We start from the raw sequence: 22,984 nt of genomic DNA on the forward strand, positions 1-22,984 counted from the left end.
AAATGCCTTCTGCATGTCTAGGGTGGCTGCAACCGCCTGTGTGGTCGGACTGATTCTGCTGATTACATTGAAGAGCCTCCTCAAATTCAGGGATGTAGACCTGCCCGGGACAAATCCCGCCTGGTCTGGGTGGATGATGTGCGGCATGTATGGGGCTAGGCGGTCGGCCAGCAGTTTAGCATATATTTTAACATTGCTGTTAATCAATGACAGCGGTCTGTATGAGCCGCACTGAGTAGGGGGCTAACCCGGCTTGAGGAGCACTGTTATCAGTGCCTCCCGGAGAGATGGAGGGAGTATACCCTTTTCACATGACTCCTCCCACAAGGCCAATAGTTGTGGAAGCAGGATAGACTTATATCGTTTATAGAAATCATGGGGAGCCCGTCTGGGCCAGGAGCCTTCCCTGATGCCAACGACGCAATGGCCTCGTCAAGTTCCTCGGAGGTAAACGGTCTCTCCAGGAAGAGGCTGGTTTCAGTGGACAGTACTGATAGGGGAAGGCCCTCTAAGGAGGAGTCAATTTCCGGAACCTGGGGACTATCGGCTGCAGAGTACAAGGAGGTGTAGAACAGCTGAAACTTGGGAGTTGATGTCGGTAGCGAGCCATCAGGTCTCGCTATCACTGGGATATGGGGGGCTCCGAACTCCCGGCACAATAGCCTGGCGAGCATTCGACCGGGGCGTTCTCCCTCTCCGTATTTCCTCACCGCCTGAGGGGAGTCTAGGAATTTAACCTCTCGCTGGGCGAAGTCGTGAAACCTGTCCAGCTCGGAACCCAGTGCAGCCAGAGTGGTTGAGGAGTGGTCTTGGGCATATTGGGACTCAAGGATAGCCAGGGCAGATTCACTAGCAGCAATGTCGGAAGGGATTCCTTTAAGGATGCCATAGCACTTGGATATGGCCATCCCCCTCACATATGCTTTAAACGACTCCCACAGGACAGTGTGCAATGTTACTGATTCTGTATTGATCTCAAAGAATTCCTCGATGGAGGATTCGAGTTCAGTTGTGAAGGCCTGGTCGAGAAGCGCATAAGGTCCCAGCCTCCAATGCCTAGTTTTTCCGGCATCCTGACCCCAGTTCAGGGAAATGAGTACCGGTGAATGGTCTGAAAGCGTCCTAGGGTGGATAGCCAAGTGAGGCAAGCATCTGACCAGTGTGTCCGTTATAAGCCATCTGTCTATCCTGGAATGGGAATCGTGAACCGAAGAGTAAAAGGAAAATGTGTGGGAATCGGGGTTAATTAGGTGCCATACATCCACAAGTGCCAGACGGGAAAGGGATGTGAAGATAGTATAGGCTGCCTTGGAAAGTTGGTGAGGTCTGGTGCCTGATCTATTTAGGGTGACATCCAGTATGGTATTGAAATCGCCCCCCCCCATAATATTGGGAGCAGGGGGTAACTTTCAAGGAGGGCAGATAAGTGTAGGTAGAAATCAGGATCGTCGATATTAGGACCATATATATTCAGGATGGCTATCTCTTGGTGGAGCAGTTTGCCTGTGATCAATACGTATCTGCCCAGAGGGTCGATATGCGAGTGGTGGCATGTGAATTTCAGGCTCTTGTGTATTAGAGTAAGGGTGCCACGGCTTTGCCTAGAATAGTTGGTATAGTACCTCTGGGACCCCCATTACCTTGCAAACCGTTCACACTGCTCCGATCGAGCATGGGTTTCCTGTAAACATAGGATTTTCACCCCATGACGTTCAGCATGTAGCTGTACCTGTCTCATCTTTCTGTGATTGCCTAACTGTCACGCTCACCTGATTCCCACGGAGGCGCAGGTCTGGCTTTGAGTGCTGATGCTTCTTCTATGGTGAAGCGCAGGACTCTGAAGATGGACTCACTGGCTCGCAGGAATATTCCCCTGTGCGTGAAAAGGGAGTATTACCTACTGACGGAATAATGCTCAAGCCTCCCACTCTCTTCCAACCCTCCACGATACCCTTCCTCGATTCCCCGTGAAGTCTCACCTTAGGGTCTGGAAGGATGAGTTCTCCATCCTGCTTCTGATGCAGGGGCGCGTTGAAACCCAGTTACTTCACTGGTTTGAGGTTTGATGGGAGTTCAAATAAGCTTGACTATTCAGGTAAGGCGCTGTAAGAGTTCTGTAGCAAGTTCAAAAGTTCAAGCTTAATAATAATGTTCATTGTCTTATTGCAGCAAGCGCTAACGTTTATGTCTTTTTCCCCTTAGGGGCCGGGGTTCGGAATGCCGGAGATATGGCGCCGACCCGAAGTGAAACGTGCAGTTCCAAAAAATGACAGGTAAGTTCTGGATGAGCGTTCGGGTAATGTCTTCGCATTCGCTCATTCAATGTCTGTCTTTTTTTCCCCATAGGGGCTGGGTCCGGAATGCCAGGAAGCGGCAGGACCCGAAATGAAATGGGAATGACCCAACAGGTAAGTCTTAGAAGGAAACTGAGCTTTTCCTATTCCCTTCCTTCGCTCACCTTGTGTTCTTGTCTTTTTCTCTCTAGGCTCTGGGAAGTGGCTGCGGATCCGGATGATCGCTGCTGAAGATGGAGGTGCCCAGGAAAGGTGAGTGAAATGCAGCGCTGCAGCGATCGAAGCGAAATGCTTTTAAAATGATGTCTTCCCTTTCAGGATCGTCGGTGTGAAGTCTCCGTGATGCAGCTTTAGCAGGTAAGGTCTTCTTTCTCTCCAATTCTCTCTTAGCAGGTGACCCAGGATGCTAACAGGCGTGGCTGAAGTCCAGGAGCTGGCACGGTGAGCGTCCAGCTGCGAGGAGCAGAACAATGCGAAGCGTGAGTTGCTGATTGGGCGTGGTTTAAATAGCTTTGGAAGAAGTTCCAGGTATGTATCCTTCCACCGATCAGGTATGTACCCTTCCCCGACCACACCCAGGAGAAAGTAGTTCCACAGGTAAAGTAGTTCCATTCAGGCCTCAAGAGGGCCTGGATGTAGCAGCATGGTCTGCATCAGGTAAGTGCACCTTAAAACACTTGAACACATGTCTAGCTTTATGAGCCTGGCGCCTAAGGCGCCAGGACAGGCGCCCAACATGAACCTGGCGCCAGGACTGTGTCCAAAGGGCCCCAGCTTGGGCCCGCTGGCACTTCCCTGGGGGAAATGATGCCTGCCTCTGGGGTTGCTGGGTCGGACCTGGCTCCTTGGAGGTAGGCATCATGACACTAACCCCCGGATATTCCAGCTCATGAAGGTCAGGTCAGTGTTCGCCATACTCGCGTGGGTACTGCTTGTATTCCTGCCACGGGGGCACCAGCCACAGGGAGCTAGTGGATCTGGCGGTGTGTGGTGTGTGTACTCAAAACGCATTGCCTCTGCGCATGGGGTGCCTCTAGTGGCCGTCAAGGCTTTTTTAACCATAACGTCCCCTCCCCCCATCCACGTCCCTCCCCCAATCGGAGGGACGAGACCCAAACTAACCCATATCAACCAAGAACTTCTAGGCATCAATGCCTGGGGGACTGTTAGCTGCCGGGCAGTGGCGCACCGGACTGGGGAGAGCGCGAGGAGATTATGCAATCCAATAGTATTTACCATAGTGTTCGAGGCATGTACAGGTAATAGAGGGGCCATGGCCAATGGGGAGTAAAGCCAGTGAAGCCGGAGGCAAGCAGCCATGGGCCTTGATGTACCATCTGGGGAGCATAACGTGGAGTCCGAGTGGTAAGGGCGGGACATGGTTCCAGGGTCCCACCCTCGGGGGTCTGGTAGTGGTTATAGAATAGTTACCCGAGATGGGGTCTTGTCAGGGAGTAAAATGCCTCTGGATACAATGAGTCAGCGTGGCACACAGGGCCACAATTGCATAGGATAAAATGAGCAACGTGAACAAACCAGCAACCAATAAAACTTCAACAATAAGGTGCCATCATAGGGGGAGACGCCAACATGGGTCCCTAGCATGTCGTAGGCACAGCAGTATGCAGAGTAGGTATACATCCCATCTAGACAGGAAGTGGTTCAGCCCGGGATGTGTTCGTCTATAAATTTGGAGGCCTCCTCGGGGATAGTGAAAAAGAACGTTTGGTTAGAGTTCGATTCTCAGCTTTGCAGGAAAAAGCATAGAGTATTTAACTCCTAAGTCTCGGAGTCTTCTTTTTACAGCTATAAAGGTTTTACGCTCCTGCTGCACAGCCACAGAGAAATCCGATATAAGTGTATCCTTGCCCCCCCCCCAAGGAGCAGTTCCCCCTTAGCTCTGGCCGCTCGTAAAAAGGGCATCTCGATCATGAAAATTCAGGATCCTGGCTATGATGGGGCGGGGAGGTGCTCCAGGTGTGGGTTTTGCGGTCAGGGGGCGATGCGCCCTTTCCACCGCAAATTGTGCTGACAGCTTAGGGTGGTCCAATAGTGTTAAAAGGGTTTGTTCCACATATTCCTCCATGGGTTCCCTAATGTTGTCCTCGGGCACGCCGACAATGCAGAGATTATTCCGCCTGGAGCGGGATTCAAGATCGTAATTTTTCTTCTTCACTGCCAGGTACAACTGGTAAGAGTGGTAACTGCAGCGCAGAGGGAACCCAGGTCATCCTCAGTAGTGCCGACCCTCGTTTCGATTTCAGCGACCCGCCTATCTGTTCTCTCGATATGAGCCTTTATCGACGAGATGGTACCATTCATATCGTCTAATTTAGGATGCAGCGTGGTGAAGCCTTCGCGCATGTATTCCAGCATTTTTTGCGAGTTATCTGGGGGTGAGGATATCTAGGCGGTTGGCGATTCCTCTGGAGGCTCAGTCGGTGGTCTGGAGGGTGTCTTAGTAAACATATTTAGTGAGCTTTGCTTTCTTCCGGCTCCCTCTCCCTTGGTCATGATGGCAAGTAGGGATTAATTCACCGGCGCCCTGAAGGTGCCAGCTGTCAGGTGTGCCAAGTTTCCCTCTGGATGAAGCTCAGGATGATCTCCTCTGGGCAGGCGAGGACAACCACGTGCCCGGCGCAACCACAGGAGGTCTGTGCTATAGCGCACCGGACCACAGTTGTTCTATGATCATGCGGGAGGATATGGCCGGAGCAGCAGTGGCAGGCGCCACGGGAAGCAGGCTAATAAGAGACAGGGTATGATCTTCTCAGTCACTGTGGGCCGCTACAAGCAGGGTAATCCTGGTGGCAAGGGATGGCCCAACCCCAGCCAGGAGCGTGTGGATCTGTGGAACAGCGGTGTGCAACCCGCGGGTTGCGAGGTTGGCCCACCAGGACTAGACAAGTGTTATGAGGCAGTGAGGTCCCACGAGTCCCCTCAGCTTTACCGAACCCCTACAAGCGATTCCGTGGGTGGTGAGGTCCAGTCATCAAGCCCAGACTCATCTGTGAGCTACTGCGTGGTCGATGCAGCTGGCTGTTCACACCACAGGGGGTGGAGACGTGCAGTAGAGAAGTTTGTGTGCCTCCCGGCCATAATTGGAAATCCCCAGCAGGGCACGGATGATTAGGATGCTAGTAGCAGGGAGTGATGATGGCGCGTACTATGGCCAGGGTCGAGTCAAGGAACATAGGCAGGCAGCAGCAGCGCTATGGGTTCCCGCCCCAGGCGTTCAAACACACGCTCGTGCAGCACCGGGTCGGCTGAGGGGCCATAGTCCAACAGGGGAGCAGGGAGGCGAGCCCTGAGGCGCCCACGTGACAGCCGATGAAGAGGGCCAAGGCCCGCTGGAGGCAGACACACTGAACACCCCCTCTCCCCCTACCCGGTAGCAGGCCTGAACCGGAGCGCCTGCGGGGGGCGACAGGGAGGCAGATGCTGTGTGGGTAGGCGCCGAGCTGCAGTCGGCAGGCCATCCGTGCCGGTAATCTCTCAGTACGGGCGTCGCTGGTGTCAACGGAGGTAGCATCTGCAGTAGTTGTGGCGGGCCAACTGGGCGAGGCAGCCCATAGAGAGGGCAGGAAGAACAGAGTCCAGCTCCGCCGCCCTTCCACCCACAGTAGGCCGCAACGCCGCGCCCCCAAGTGGCTGGGAGAACCGCAGTCCACAGAGCGGCAGGCGGGGAGTTCAGACAGGAGTCGTCCCAGGGGGGACCGGGGTCCACAGCTCAGCGCCTGGGGCGTATTTCTCCACGACACCTCACAGGGGCACAGAGGATAGGGTTATAGGGATGCGTTGTCGATTTCAGGCAGATGCAATGGGGTTGCGGGCCTGAACGCGAAGGCTCTTTGCTCTTCCCGTCCGGAGCACAACACCTAGGCGGCCATCTTGCTTCGGCGCAACAGCGTCCCCTCAATGTGCGGTTACAACTTCAAGGTAAAAACAATTTCTCACTAAAGCAACAATACATAGACACTAGCAATCGCAAGCAATGGATTACCAAGAACTACTGAGTGGAAAGTTTAAAATGGATGGCAGCAAAATGATACGTGTAAAAGTTGCATTTCCTTTAGATTTCCATGTAAATTCACCCAAACAATTTCTAATATAAATGGGTGAAATACTCTGATTTGGAGTGCAGTGTTTGGGCTGAGGGATAGGTATATATCACAGGTACAACATAGAGGTGGAAATAGTCTCTAGGTGGTGAATTGAGAGATTTGGAAGGTAGAGTGAGGTTCGTTTTTTGGAAAATATAGCAGTGAAAAGGAGAAGTCGTTTTTTAAAAGTGAAAGGCAAATCTTACTTAAACTAGATTTAATGGCTAAGAAAAGAGGAACGCCACCCGTGAATATAAAAGTAACGCTGCAGTTGTAACCCTTCACGCAGTGTACCCCTTTTCTTTAGGGACAATTAATTTATTTAAACGCAATATCGCTAATGATTTATGATCTATGCAAGACAGGAATGAAGAGAAAAGTGGCGCACGCTTGGAGATCAAGGGCAAGAACACAGAGAATTCCGACAGTTTTAACCAGTTACCAGGATAAGGATAGGATGGCTTAGAGATTGGAATAATGACAAATGCAAGACAAGGTAGACTATGGATTTCTATGGGGGTAGGGATTATACTTGCAGTCCACTTAAAGTTTGGGGTTTTGGACGGTCAATGGTTCTGATCACTACACGGCAGCATGCCTGGCAAAGGACAGCTGGGCAAAAAACAGCTGGGCAGGTCGAGTCACCGGATGGCAATTCTGGTCACTGGATGGCACAGGTACCTCTGGATGCAGTTAGTGGGCAGTAAGCCAGGCTGGTTCTGGAGGCTTCCCAAAGAATACCACAGCTTTCCCCTTTTTAATTGGAGATTAGTGGGTTGATTCTGGATCAATGGCCTTGCTGGGAATAGGATCAGCACTGCTTGGGTTTCGCAGTGGGCCCTGGAGTAGGGTCAAAAATGCTTTGGCTTGTAGTTGGAATCTGGACTCAGCAGGATGAATGAAACGGGAACGCCAGCGCAGGAAAATCGGGAAGTCTGTCTCTCTCAGGGACTCATTTATAATGCACAGTGACATCATCAAAGTATATGGCTGGGCAGGCTTAGCTAAGCACACCTCTACCTGATTGGATTTCGCCTTGCTCTCAACTGGTTGGATTTCAAAGCAGGAGGGCAGATTTATGGTGCGAGTTTAAAATGTTCAAAAACCAGATTTTGGCTAAAATAACAGATTTTGCCACAAATGGTACATTTATACAGTTGAAATCTCTTAGCAAATTATATACATAGGTTAAATTTTTTGTGTAGAGCATAGCACTCCAACTCTGCAATACGTGAGACATTGTTGCACCCTTCTAAGACTTATTGGTAATTTGAGTATGAACGATTCGGCCTAAAATTCCAAAACTTTATACACATGTGTGGATTAACATAAGGGATGCAAGTATACATTGGCATCATGGATACTCTCCTTGTAATCCTCGATTATTTGCCATTTCCATTCCCAAAGGGTCAGTGAATTCTACCATGTCTTAAATGAAAGCCCAAAAAAATCACTTTTAAACTGCAACGTTTTTACAAAGTCTTGCTGCAGAGATAAGTCTTTTACATTTTTATTCATAGTCAGTCTTTGGAAGGAAATGGCAGTCCTTTGTCACTGGGCCATTTGTTTCTTTCTTCAGCTGCCACCAACTGTCATTTCCTCGAGAGCAAGGTGGGGGTTTCCCATCTGGATTGAAGGTTTATTGCTCACCCACTTCACACTTCCTTGTCCTGGAAGTCCTGTTGTCAGTGGGTTCAGCCTAGACTAGATTCTGTTGATCCTAATAATTATCACTGGGGTGTTAGTATCTGCCAAGAGAGGCCCTCCTGTTTGGTAGCATCCCCCCAAGCAGAAACCTAATTTTCTTTTGGAACTTGCAAAATCCAGCCAATGTGGTTTAACAGTTTTACTTTCTTATATTTGGTCCTGAATTAAACAAGCCAGTTGAATAAAATTACCCATGTGTATTTTTCCCCAGCAACAAACCCCTTCAATTTGCTAGACAATGGCAGGCTTTTTTCTCTCCTTGAGTCTGCAAAGCCCATGTTACATGTGGGGTGAAAAGCTGGCATTTCTTTTTTTAAATTCGGTTTTGCATCTCCCTCTGGATTCCCACACTGTCTTGCAGCTATAGTTAAATTCTGGTATGCAGGAGTTTTGTTTGAAGCACAGATACATTGAAATTGACTTTTCTCAGATAGCTGGAGTTTCTTTGAACTACTGTGCTTTGATACATTGTGATGAAATTAACGTGTTTTCCGGTGTGGAAAAAGTGAAGCACAATGATATGCATGGCAGGGCCTTATTAATCACAGTGGTTTAAGGAAAAACAGATGGGAATAGCGTCAGAGCTGGATTTTTAAAGGTGAAAAAGTTTCCTTTTTAATAGGGATTTTGGGCTTTCGGCAAAGCAGTTTTGCCTTTTCACTTTATTCCATCTGAATATGTCAGAACACACTGGTACGCTCCATCAGCGTGTCCCCTTGTTCCATCCTGCCCAATGTAAGCTTGGTAAGATGGTGCAGGCATCTTTTTGTTGATGCAAAACGCAGTTTTAAGGCCATGATACTCACAGGAGCCAGCGCAACCGTTTTGCTGTTTCTACACAAATGCAGCGTTGTTTTGGCGAAATTCTGTTCAGTGGGACAATGTAGCCCACACCCTCAGCACTTCGCATAAGGTGGTGTGTGCTGATCTCACAAAAGAAAAGCATAGATAGGATAAAACCCCTATTAGCACAGGAAAATAAAAGAAAACCAAACACTGCTCAGATGGTGCTGTGTGCTGCAATAGGAAAATAAAGATGCCACAAAAAGATGGAGAATAGCAGACGCCATCAAGAGAAACCAAAAAGGGTTCTCTGGGTCACAGAAAAGAATGAGTGTGGGAAAGGGGTTCCCACTCACTTAGGAGAGACGGACAAACATCTAGTAGTCCAGCAAAAATTGCTAGGGGACTCGCCAAGTGCGGAGAATTGCACACAAGATGAAAATTCTACCTAACAGTTGAAAATACATGGAAGCATGTCCCTTTTGGATAAGCCTCTGGGAATATGTACAATATATTTAAAGAGATTTCTGAATACTTTTTATAGAATCAGTTTTTACGATTTAGATTGAATCTAATTTGACCAGATCAAATGTGTGTGAGATCCCGCTAAATTCCTAACAGAGCAATGCTCATTATGTGATGATGGTTCCAGTGCTCAGACCCTGAGGCATTTATTAATTGGTTGGAAGGTCCTTCAGGAGTTACAAATTACAAATACAGATTTGCTCCATGTGAAAATTGATTACTGCAAATTAATTTTGGTTAAGACTGGTTGATGGTAATGAATCAAGTCTAACAATTGCAGTCATGAAGTACTTGGAAAAACTACAAATGAATTAAACTTTGAATTCTTCTTTTAATGTAGTTTAATCCAGAGAAACTGAATGTTATGTCTAGCTGCCATAATATAGATATTTTGTAATGATGAACTGTAGGAGAGGTTTACTGTTTATCATTCTGTACTGTATAAAACAAGTAATATATTTAAGATTTTGTGTATTATGTAATTGAAATGTTGCATTGATATGTGTAAGGATACTTGTTTAACCATTTCACATTAAAAAAACACTAGTCTCCTCTTCTTCCTTCCACTGGGTCTGGCTATTACTGAATCCTTCAGAGGCGCTACCTCTCGAAAAAATGTACAGTAAAGCTCCAATGCCTGACTAGGTAGTGATTCTCTGTGGATTGGTATCGGGACACATGGTGTTGTGATCAGCAACCACCATTTCCATCCTATTGCCTGAGGATGTACACCAGTTCCAAGGTCTAACCAAGTTGGCCCTTGTCTCTGTACAGAATGGGTCCACTATAGAGGGTGAATCCTCGAGTTCTTGAATTTGTCTCACTTCTGTCAGAATGCTGACAAGGAGTGAAACCCCTACATGTAGTTTCTTTTGCGTCCCCCATCATGGGCCAGCAAGATTGCATGGGAGACCCCACTTGAGTTAACTTGAAGTCAGGATAAACTACAAGGGGAATGTCATGCACCAACTGTAGTAGGAAGGGCTATACATCAGGAGGAACCACTAACCTCTTAGGTTTTCTTCTTGTGGGCCCTGTGAGCTTACAAACTTGACACACACCTTCCTCTCCAATTATTTGCTTCACTAGATGTTTACCCTCTCTTTGGAAGCGGGCCGTTCTCCACAGGCCCATCAGGGATGGTTTTCTTTGTATGCCCATACTTCTTTAACTTGGGGAGCTCTTCCACTACAAGCAAGATTGGTATTTCAGGATTAACATAGGAATTAAGATTTCCTGGCAGTCCCTCGTCCATTTCTGGTTCATGGACTTAGCCAACTACCTCAACAGATGTTGTAGGTTCGGCAGGTGAATATTCTGTCCCTCTACCTCTTTTTTACTGTGTCTCCTCTATCCTTAGGTTTCCCTTTCAGCTTAGGCTTCCCCTGGGCTTGGCTAAGGCAGCCTGATTCTAAGACCTAGTGCTTGAAGGGTCTGGGGAGTGTCTCTCAGGATTCATGTCTTGAAGACTGTTCTCTCCCAGAACTCTTCTAGCAACCATCCTAACATGGACAGATGCCCCAACCATTTCACTACTCACAGCTTCATTGACAGGCAGTTGACTGTGAAACCCTCTCTCAACTTTGCAGAATTGAGTAGTCCCCAGAGGATTTCTGGCAAACATCTTTGGGTTTAGCACCAGGGGACCTACATCAGTAAGACTGGGCCCAGCGTTCCTAACAGTAGAGGCAATTACACCTGCTACTTGGACACTGTCCTCAGGAAAAATATTTTGGACAGGTAGATGTATGTGAGCAGAAGCTCCAGCATTGCTAGGTTGTAAGGAACCTAACTGAACTTCAGATCCTTCACCAAGGAGTATAAAGAGAAGGGCACCCCTGTCAATCTCTTCCCCCATCATGGGAAAAGGCCAGACTTTGAGTTGACCCCCAATACCTAACCCTTACATCTGATGTCCCCCTTCTGGTGGCTACTTGCGTCACAGATCCACTAGACCTTTCTATATAGGGGGGCTTAGAGGGGGCACTTTCATGGCTGGGATTGTTAGTCTCACTAACCTTTCCAGAATTGTGTGACTTTCCCTTATTAAACTTTGTGGGCTTGTGGGAGGAAGTTTTATCAGATGACCCACCATCTCTTTCTGCTTCTTCCCCTCCCCCTGCTTACCTCAAGCAAGATTGTCCTTATGGGACACTCTACGGGATACCCATTAGTCGGCAGTAGTGGTTAACTTCTTGGGATCTATCTCCTTTGTGTTAGGTCAGATTTTTCATTTTTATGTCAAATCACCTTCACCCGTGAGACCCCCGGCACTTTTTGCTGGACTTGTGGATTTCTTTTCTACGTTCCTGAATGAGTGGGAATCTTTCCCCACTCACCTTTTCTTTTACTCGAACTATGGGTGTCATTTTTATGTCTCTCTGTATTTTTGGAGTCCTGTTTTGCTCCTAGCAAATTTTGCCACACACAGCACTCTGTGCAGTGTGGCTGGGAGCCATTTGGGCTTCCCTTTGCATTTTATTTTCCTTGTGAGAACTAATGTTCCCAAGGGTAGAGGTATACTTTTTAGCCCTTCATTTTATATTGTGAGATCAGCACACCCCACCTTATGTGGAGTGCTGAGCGGTTACACAGTATCACCTTTATGATATGTTATTTAGAACGCACTTAATACCCAGATGTTTCTAAGCGCGGACCCGGGGATCGAAACTGTGGTGCTCCGTGTCGTCTTGCTTCCAAGGCGAGCACGTTGCGCCTGAGCTATCCTTCCCAGACTGTCTCACTGCTCCTGTAAGAATTTCTGTTAGTGACAAGCATACCTGAATGGCTGGTGGCACTGGACGTGTTCTACCGCCTTTGTGAGATTTTTACCTACAGGCTGTGTTCACAACCACGATAATGCATAGAAGGGTCACCATTGACCCAAAATGGTGGCTGTATTCTTTTATCGCCATTTCTTGTCTAATTGTTCTTTCTTGGTCCTTCTTCTGCCGTGCTGGGTGGGGGAGGTCCTGGTTTGACTGTCTTCGGCAGGAATCCTTTGTGAAGCCGGCCGAGGCTCCAGAGTTCCTGTGAAGACAGGAAATGAGGGAGGAGTCAAACTCTGCAGTATTTTTGTCTTCTGGCATGCCTGTCTGGAACCTGTTCCAACTGGGTGGCTGGCTGTCCTGACAGGACAGCTCCCCCCTAAGGTTTGAATGTACCATGAGTGCTGATTGGCTGGGTTCCTGGGTGAATGGCTTAAATCCGGAGGCTGAAGACAAGTTGGCCACTGGGGCTGAATCCAATGAGGATGGAGGAGAGAACGCCTATAGCTACTTCCAGCAGCCGGAGATGCATGCTGAGGGACCACTGGTGTGCTGAGGGACCACTGGTGTGATCCTTTCTTCCACGTGACAGTGGAGACCCGAAGAGGATGTCGCCATCCCTTGGACTGGTGGGACCAATACGTCTCAAGACCTGCATATTGGCCATCCCACAATGAGCTGTGACCTTCCTGGGCTGCAAACCACCCATACCCTGGGACCTCGAGTCTGAGTGCAGTGCATTGTCTTCTGAAGAGTGAATCCCTCAAACTTTGGTGGACTGCTTCTGGACCTCCAGAGGCAAGATTCCAATCCTTGATGTCCCCTCACCAAGTGGTGGACCTAGAAAGCAAGGGGAATCATTCGCACAACAACCGTTCTTCATCTGGTATCCTGAAAAGGGTGCCAAATCCGCACAGCTGGGAGAAGCAATGAAAATGTCCATCCAGTATCTTTTCTTTCGTCTGGAGACCAAGAATCCAGTGACCGGGTCTTGTAGCTGTTGCTTCGTGAGGGAGTCGGCCTGCATCATCTTCACTGCTGAGGTACTGTGAGACTTGAGGTAATATTTACCTAGTCGTTTCGCTTCTGTGTGGCTAGGGGGGGGGGGGACAGGTAATTTGTGTGGTTGGAAGTTCGCCCATAAATGCTTAATGCTGCAACATATTCCGGGAGCCCTCTCCAAAGTCCCTGAACCCTTTTGCCCACAAGAACTATTACTTAACTGTTACAGAACAATTCAACAGGAACTCTCACCTTTTCTACAGCTTATGTCTGCCTTTTTGACCTCCAGTTTGACCCTGAAAGAGACTCCGAATTAGTTAGGGAAGGACTCCTAAAGCTTAGGCTCTGTGAAAAGATTGCGAAGTGACTTACCTGTGTTGGTGTTGCTTTTGTCATAAGGACCTGAAACAGTCATTGCCAAAGTCTTACTCCTCTTTGAATTATATACTGCCCTTCTAAAAAGTAATTGTCGATTGATTGTTCCCACCACTCCAAAGGGTCCAAGCACCACTGCATTTCTTCTAAGATCAGTAGACAGGGCTGCACTGGGGCTACAGCAAAGGTTGGTTGCCAGGCCTTCTCAGGATCGGTCTATGGATCTTCCCAAGTCCTCACGGCTATGTAGGATACTTGGCTCCTCGTCAGATCTCTGGGGAATGGCTGCTGGACTCCTCTTATCCTAAAGTCCTGTGAGTTGTTTGTGCGTGTAGTATGTTGGGCCTGCTTCAGCTTTTGTTTTGGCTCTGTTTTGTGTCTGTCTGTGCCATTAAGCCCCAGGATCACCTAGTGTGCAATACAAATATATTAAAGTAAAGTAAAGGTGAGCTCAGAAATTCAGCCCAACCATTGGAAGATCTATTCCTCCCACACACGCCAACAGTGGTCCAATCCGGGACCACTGTTGGTGAAACTCATGCATGCATTCAAGACATACAGAAACCAGTTTGTGGATTGGGAACAGCCAGTCCCAGCCCCCTTCCTGGCTTGCAATTTACACGGCCTGCACTAGCGTGCGAAAAGCACTGCTTTCCCAGGCAAATGCATGACCATAAAAGTATTTTCCTGACTGACCTGAGAAGGCAGGAAGAAGGCAACAGTGGCCAAAGAACAAATGAAAAAGCTTATGGCACCGTCATGCTAGGACGCTAGCCACAGTTAGTAACCAAATGCGGTAAGCATGGTAAACCTAACATGTACAGTAAAAAGTATGAAAAAGTAACTGCTGCCACCAGTTTGCCTTTAGGTACATCTAAAAGTAACCAGAAATCCCTTTAGGAATATTCTAGGGTGATGAAAAAGTATCCCTGTTGCACTTCACTGTAGCGTGCTGTGTGCAACATGATAAAATTACCCAAATAGATAACCTGTAAAAAGAAAAAGGGAGACCTAGTTTGTGAAGGACTGGTCAGTTTCCCCATAACTAGTGAGCAAAAGGCCATTAGAGTGAAGGCTTAACTTCACTGCAAAATGTCAGGACATGGTGAAAAAAAAAACAAAAGCAAAAGGTTTGGTGGTCCATAGAATATGGAGGGAAAGTTGCTAAAAGGCAAAACGTCCCTAACACTGGCTCTCTCTACCGCTAGGATAGGCCAAGGGGAGCCAAAGATTCACTGGCAAAGGGGCCAGGGCCCACCCAGGGGCAAAAGAGTGCTAAAGGGAGAATGAACTGATTGGACAAGGGACATTTCCGTTTTAGTTACCAGGTTTTATTCAGTAGATGCATGAATCATGATCGTTTGGGGTGGAAAGAGCAAGCATAAAGCTGAAGTGTTTCTCTTTCTCTTGATAGTCACTGCCCAACGCATGAATACATTCCCCCACTGCTAGATGTGTGTTGGATCACTGCTATGCTTTAATGAACCAGTTTACCTTGAACTTGTGACTCATCCACCCCTTTCTTTCTCACTTACCTGTGTTCCATGCTGTCTTCCTGGATGCAATGGCTTGCTTGGGGTCCCTGGAATTGGAGGTTCAGCAGGGGTAAATCTGCACATGGGTATTTACCAACAGGGTGGTGTCCCTGGATTGAGGATGTTCAGAGGCACAAGGAGCAGATCCACTTCCCTACGATGACCTTCCTTCATACCACTCAGCTGATCCACCTTGCCTCCAGATTGAAGGCATTAGAAGAACTATGTGGGGTGATTTCATAAATGCCATTAAAGGGAAGAAATCTTCAATATAGGAATGTGCGCTCACAGTAGTCTGGGTAGCTAGAACTCAAAGTGCATTGTGACAAATCTCTGAATGTCTTCACTTCTCATGAAGCCAGGCAGGTGAGCACACTGATTGTGCCCCTCCGGGTGGTACTTAGCGGGCATATCTCATGGGGAGGGATTCCCCCTATGGGACTAGGGACAGGTATCAAAGGAGAATGCAGTTTACTCCTCCCCACCCCCAGTCACCCAACCTCCTTTATCTTGCCATCTCATGTACATGTGTCATGTGCATAGTTGGAACAGTACTGTGACGAGGAAGAACATAGTTGACCCAAGAGAGATCTATGGTAAAGGTACTGGGACTAAGAAGTGTGGTCTTTCTTAGAGATAGCTCTCAGGGAAATAATGGGATGAGGAGGTGGTGTGGTAGAATGAGGAGCGATCCTCCAAACACATTAGAGCAGCCTAGTGTTTCAGGAGCTATGATTGGCCAGAACGAACACAAACTGGCATAGAGAAACCAAGCAAGAAGAGAGACGCCCTCTGGAGGACCCGCAAGTGTAGATGCCGACCCGATTGAAGATGCTAAACGGTTGCTAGCTGGAACCCTAGAGGACTTGCGTGCAGGTGAGAGCAGCGGTGGAGATGTTCTGCTGAGAGAAGCCACACAGCCCCAGAGGAGTGGAAGGCTGCAGAATCGCTGCAGCCCCCAGAGAGCCACATGAAGTCAGAGCATGGAGAAGCACCCGAAAAAGCCTAAGACTGGCCGGAGAGGACTGCCAAATGCCCTAAAAGTACTTTGGTGACCGGGATGGTTTGTGGTGCTGCAGAAGAGGGGGGGAGCACAGGTCTGGGCCTTGCACCCAAATTAGAAGAGCATCATGAATCCTAATCTTCGGCACAGTACCTGGCAGAGGTGTGAGCCAGGACTACCTGAACAGGCAGAGAAAAACACAGGGCTGGGTCCCGCACCCAGTTGAGAAGAGCATCATGAATCTTCTTCGGTGCAGTACCTTGCCGGAAAGTGAACCAGGTCTGCCAAACGGAAGCAGCAGAATCCTACGGGTCTGGGACCCACACCTAATGACCAGTAAACAAGGTGCAAGGAAGACAAGGGGAAGGTGAACATACCCCCTGGTCGAGTAGAACTGCGACAATACAGTACCAAGAGAAGGGAGACATTTCCTTGGGGAAGGGTTTCATTACCCCAGCTTTTGTGAACTGTGATAAAGAGCCTGAGAAGGGGCCAGGGAAGGGAGTCATTCCTACAGCCTTTAGAAACTGTGGTAAAGAGCCCGAATAAGGCCTGGGGAATGAAGACATCCCCCCTACTAGAGGCAAACTGCAAGCCAGGATCGATCAGGCGAAGGAAGCCATACCCCATTGTGTGGTGTACTGTGAAGCAAAGCCAAGGAAGGAGCAGGGAGGAAGGGAGCCTTTTCCGTGGCGCGTTGGTCAAGATACCTGTAGAAGGGAGGCATTTTCCAGGAACCCAATAGTGGAGAAAACAATGGGCAATAAGGAATGATGTTTGAATTGGAACAAAACCTTTTAAGTTTGATCTCCGAACTTTACAGCACCACAAGCTGGAAGTTTGTTTTGTATCTTGGAAAAGAAGTGAGACATGGAGAAGGGAGTCCTTCTCTCCGGCGAAGTTCCCAGATGCCAATTTGAACTTTGATATGTTGTCCAGAAAAAGGGAGCCGTTCCTCTAGACCAATAAGATCACCTACCTCTTTAGTTACAAGTGTGAGGGACATAAGTGGGCAGTTTGACACACAACAGTGTACTCTTCATTTACTTGGACGTTCTGACAGAACCCTTAGTTGTAGCAGGGAAATCCCTATAAGAGTTAGGGAGGGATAGGTTTCATTTTAGTTTCGATTAAATTAAAGTTTATGCCAACAAGCATGCCGCCTGTGTGCCAGTATCCTCCTTCTGCACCCTTACAGCATATAAGGGTTTGTGTGTACTTGACTGAAATATTCAGGGCATGGTATATTATAAGGGAACATTAGGGGGCAGAGTAGGGGGCATAGACATGCTACTATGCAATATGACAAAATGAAATCCTACAACTGAGGTTGATGGACAGGTTATTCTTTGTATGTAATGGGTTTTGTGATACCATTTTCTTTGGAATACAGACTAGGCTTGGTTAAAAAAGAAAAAAGTGAACATTGGTAATTTTATTTTATCATTTCAATGAGTTAAAAGTATGTATTTACCAAAGTTGTTGGAGCTAAATATGTGCATTTCTTTTACAGCTTTAAAGTAACATTCTGCTTAAAGGCTGATGGCAAAGGGAACCTACCGCGTGACCTTAGTAAGTGCTTTACATATGACACACAAATGTTGGAATGCATAATGTGTTTGCGTCACAAAACCTGACTTATCACAAGGCCAATTGTAATCTACTGTTTTTGTTGTATCGTACCTACTTGAGCAAGTGCATTTATGATCCACCTGAAAATGTGAACAAATTCTAACTCTGCACAATTGTTTCTCAATTTGCATTCTGAATGTAATGAACTCGGTCTTGTTGCCCTTTCCACTAGCCATTGGCGAGTCATGAGTCACACTTGGTTATTAGCAAATAATGTTCTCTGTGCATTTGAGGAACTGGCATTCGTGATATGTTTAATGCTGGTTAGTAGCTTGTAACCTGAAATCTTTATCCCTGAACTTGTAGCCACATATGCTGGTATCCCAGTTATTTCACCAACTTGCCTTTTTGATCTGTTAGGGATTTTAAATGAAACCTTCAAAGGCCAGTTATGTGGCATCCTTGCGCAAATGTTTGTACATCAAATCAGATGTGCAAGCAAAGGAGTGAAGTGTAGTAATAGTCATGTGAAGATGTGAGACTAACAAAACATTTGACACAAAAAAGATGTTCAGCCGAATTCCTACAAGAAACCAAGTGGATTGGGTGAATGCCCAGTAGGTAAGGGGATGTATAGAAAACAAAAGTGAGCAACATATCTCGCTTCTGCTTAAGAAAGAGGGAATAGCATCCAACTTAGATGGGCACTGTTAAAAGGTTACCGAAACAGGTGAAAAGACAAAAGGGAAACATAGTCTCCCAGTACTGATATTCTGATGGACTGATCAGTTTCCCCATGACAAATGAGCAAACAGCCAGGGGAGTGAAGTGAGGACCGGTTCAAAAACAAAAACAAAACATTTCCAGGTCCATAGGATATAGAGAGAAAGTTGCCTTTAAAAAGAAATCTTTCCTAGCAGTGTGACAATATTTGACTAGATGTTTTTGCTTGGACAGTATGTATGTTAAAGGCTTAATACATCATTGTATATTTATGTACTTACCTGTCTAACTGTAATTGTTGGTGGTGTTCTGTGGTGACTAATTGTAGCCCTAGACCACTCTCGTACCACTCCTGAGAGTAATCCTTGCCACTCTGCTACCCTACCTTGATTCGGGTTAGCTAACTTATCTGTTCCTCCCTGATCATCATAATAGGGTGTACTCCCAAAATCCACCCAGGGTAGATTTTGGAAATCCATCCTAAGAGTGCCATTGCACCATATATGGGGTATGGTGCTGGTTTTTGCAGTATCTCCTGGACTTTCACCTGCCTTTGCGTTCAGTGCTTTAAGGCACATATGCACTCCCTTCCCTTTTTCCTCACTAGGGAAAGCGACACCCTTTCATACCCGCTGTGGCAGGTGTCGATTCCTCAAAAGGCTGGGGTGGTCAGTGGTCTCTTGCAGTGATCTGATTGGAAGTGAGGATCTGTAGTTTAGAACTCAAGTGGAGGGAGGCAGTTGTAGCTCTCCAGCCTGAAAAGAGGCCGGCCAGGACCAGCTTCTTTGCCTCTGCAATGAGGATAGTCTTTTGCTTGCTGATTTGCAGTGGTCAAAGCCGTCTCCCACCCACATCCTGTCTTAATGGTCTCCTAAGGACATCAGCATCACTGTGGTATTCGCAGAATGTCAGGGTCCTCCAGATGGCAAGTCTTAGGAACATTATCCAGTGCGCAGAACCGCAGAACCACAGACTAGCTGGATCTAAATCCTGACACGGAAAGTGACCTCTGCACTAGAAAACCTAAGACCTATTCCAGTGGAACAAAGGCTTGAAGTAAGTGAGCAGAGCGGATTCATTACTCCTACTCGAGAGTCTGCAGCCACATTTTAGTTCACTGTACCTTTCACACTGATGAGGCCCGACTAGGCCGAAACAGGTTTCTGGGGTTGCTGTTGGTACTCTTGTTCAAAGGAGGATTACCTAGCATTTCAGTGCTAGACTGCTCAAGTGGGCGGTACAAAGACTGATATGCAAATGCATATTCCACCTTTGTGAAAGGTAGTGTGCTGAAATGTGGCTGCGAACTTTTGAGTGGGTACCTTCCTGTAGAAGAGGTCATTAGGCTGTGTTCGTTCTCGCTCGTACCTCCTTTTTCTATCTATCTTTCTTCAATCACTTACCTGATTCCAACTGGTTTATTACTTTACTGCATTACTGTTAGTATTCTTCGATTAATCTGATCTATTTGTCTAAAAAAGTAGTGTTGGTGATCTTTAGCAAGGGCACCCTATGGTGACTGTTGTAAAGTATTGTTTGTTTATATTATATAGCGCCTATACACATGAAAGGGTTTCACAGCGCTCAAGGTGGCTGGGAACAAGGGGAAAAACAGTTGCTCAGAGCCCTTCAATTTCTGAGACGATAACAGTCTGCACAGGCAGAGTAAGTGCGTAAAATACATTTAACAGTCGAGACACAGCAAATAGGCCTGACAGCGATTCTGCAGTTTTTTCAGTGCACTTAAGGGTAGAAGACAAGGGAGAACAGACGGATAATCCTCAGGCACGTTGCATTTTACAAGTTGCAAGTATATTTTTTAATTACATTATATGCTCTTAGTATGATGTTGCTGGTCTCACACTCTCGTTCATAAAATACCAGCCCCACAAACCTGGGAGAGTTGCAGGCAGTTTTATGGAAACTCAGCAAATATGCAAGGTTACATTTGCAAATGCATTTTAGCTTCCCCACTCACACCGATCTTATACAATGTCTGATCACTGTTGATACAATAAATCTGGTGAAGGATCTTCAGAACCTGCATGCAACTTTCAACCTACATTTATGTGGGACATTCTCTGTGCAACTTTCAACCTACATTTATGTGGGACATTCTCTGTACATGTGTTCAAATTCCAATCTGCTTCTATTAATTTGCCTTCCTATCTAGAGGTTTTGGGCTGGAGATATATTTTCCATTAAAAGGTACAATGATAAAAACACCATTGCCCTTTCACATTACACATAGGTGAACGATCATCAATAGAATGAATTCTATGAACTGCTTTCTATTATTAAAGTATCTATTTAATGACTAGCCTCCTATTGGCAGCAATTAACAATGAATCTTCGTAAGACGGCAAAGTTTCATGACAACTTTATGGCCCAACTTACTGACTATAACGGCAGAACACACAATTTCTATTTTAAATGGTGCTCAATTTTGCAGAACACAGCTGCATTTAATTTGCACAAAATAATGTCAGTTTTGCACCGACACAAATTACAAAATACACTTGGTTTTTGTTGGAAACAAAATCAGAGTTGCTTTCAGTTTCAAATGGAAAACACAGTGCCATTTTATCTTGCACTGCTATTGTCTTTTTAAAACTCTGGTCCCCTTCATGGCCCCAAACCACCCCTTATTTCAGGGAACTTACGTTAGACAATACTATAGGGCAGCCTGTGGCTATATTGGGACGGAGTACTTATAATTTAGATGGGACTTTTTATTTTTGGAAATCATTCGGGACCCGCTCAGTTTGGAATCTCTCAATGTGCAAGGTCCCTTAAACTGCTACAAAGGTTCCCAGTATGAACTGCTCATCTGCTTTCAAATGGGTATCATCTCATCAGCCTCTCCTGCCCTGGTTTTTGTGTCTCTTCTCCCCCAGCCTCCTGCCTGTAATATCCAGAAAAATCATGATAATCTCTGGTCCATCTGTGTGCAAGGTATTTTATAATCAAAACTCTTCCCCAAATGGTGTGTGGGGACATTCACTCCTTGTCTTGTGAGTGGTAAGGTAGGACTATCTGTCACGACCGTCATCCCAGATCCCCACTGCCAAGACTATTTGCCAGGTGGCATCAGGACTCAGATCTCAAATAAGACCTGGCATCCACTTCCCAGGCCCTCTTGGGGCCAGTCCTGGCGCCTTTGGCACCAGGCTCATACATCGTGAGAGACATGTGTCTAGGAACTACCTTTTTAGGCTATCAGCCAACATGGAGGCATCCACATAGCTTGGTTCTGGGAACCAAGCTATGCAGTATAGTGTTTTGGATGTGGTGGCCTAGGGACTACTTTACCTGGACTACTTTGTGGGGGCTTTAAAAACCACACCCGGACAGGCCACACGCTTCGCGTTACTTTGCATTCTGCAATGTGACGCTCGCCGTGTCCAGCTACCTTTCGAGCCTGGGAAAACCAGAACCTGCAGAAAGACCAAAGAAAATTGTTAGCAGCAGCATCTTACCTGCATTCTCCATCTTCATTTGCTCTCCGCTTCTGAACAGCTCTGTTGGGTCGACGCGCCTCCCGTACTGAAGGACCTGAAAGAAGCGAAAAGACAACATTAAAGGAGGCATTAGAGACATAGCAAGGTACGAACTATTCGAAAGGCTTACCTGGCTGATCGCCTTCCGGTCGGCATCGCTTCGAGAATCCACACTCGTTGAGAGCATACCGCAACCTACAAAAAAGAAGGAAAAAACAGGTCGTTGAATAAAGACATCGCAGCGCAGCACGCTTACTTACCGCATCATAGCGTTCGTTGGGCATCATCATTACCGGCGAGATCCAATTTTGCCAGTTCGCCTAAGGGAGCAGTAACAGACATTACCACACAGAAAAAGGCATGCAGGAATAACGACTCAAAACAGCAATAAGACCTACCTGAAAGACATTAAGCGGGTTCCTGTCAGTGAAGTAACTAGACCGCACTCGCCCACGAAAGACGACGTGCCCCAGCCAAGAAAGCAGGACAGAGAGCTCGCCCACTTCTACAACAAGGTGAGGAGAGGGCCCAGAGGGGCTGCGGTCACGCGGGAGGTGGAGGGATTACTACCTTGGTCAACCCGCCCTAAACACGGACCTCCTGTATTTCCAGGTGGAACTTACACCGCATACCACACCAGGGGACCATAGCGAAGGATACTAGCGACCAACTGGCTGGGTGGCGTCCCCGTGGATTCCAGGTGAGCATAACACTATCCACCCATATCTTGTGACTTTAAAAAAGATGGGGGAAACTCACTCCTAATTTTATGGAGTGGCATTGTGTTAATGTAATATAACTTCTGATGTGAATTTGCTACTTTAATAAATTAAAAAACACATGATGTACATATCAGGACAGACTGACATTATTTGACACTGTAAGACCTCTTTATGGAGATAATGTTTCATATGTGTTTTTATAATTTCAATAATTTACAATTTGAAATGGGTGTTGGCTGAAATATATGTTTGTTTACTCTATAATGTGCAATTGATTTTAGGTTCCTAGGATCTTCCACCATAAAGTTATAGATGTTTAAATGATTAAATCTCTGGTCACTTGACCAAATATGAAACTTTTGTTCAAAGGCA

The 22,984-nt window shown here is 46.8% G+C and overlaps 1 protein-coding gene across 1 annotated transcript in view; it reads left to right on the top strand.

Moving 5' to 3' along the window:
- Nucleotides 1-22,984, top strand: part of ITGAV (integrin subunit alpha V) — an 800,372-nt gene that overhangs the window by 351,556 nt on the left and 425,832 nt on the right. Inside the window, exon 16 of the mRNA XM_069615781.1 lies at nt 17,609-17,667. Within this exon, the coding sequence (XP_069471882.1) occupies nt 17,609-17,667 (59 nt within the window). The remainder of the gene's footprint in view (nt 1-17,608; nt 17,668-22,984) is intronic.

This window comes from Ambystoma mexicanum, chromosome 9 (assembly GCF_040938575.1).
Source record: "Ambystoma mexicanum isolate Mex_15411 chromosome 9, UKY_AmexF1_1, whole genome shotgun sequence".
Lineage (NCBI taxonomy): Eukaryota > Metazoa > Chordata > Amphibia > Caudata > Ambystomatidae > Ambystoma > Ambystoma mexicanum.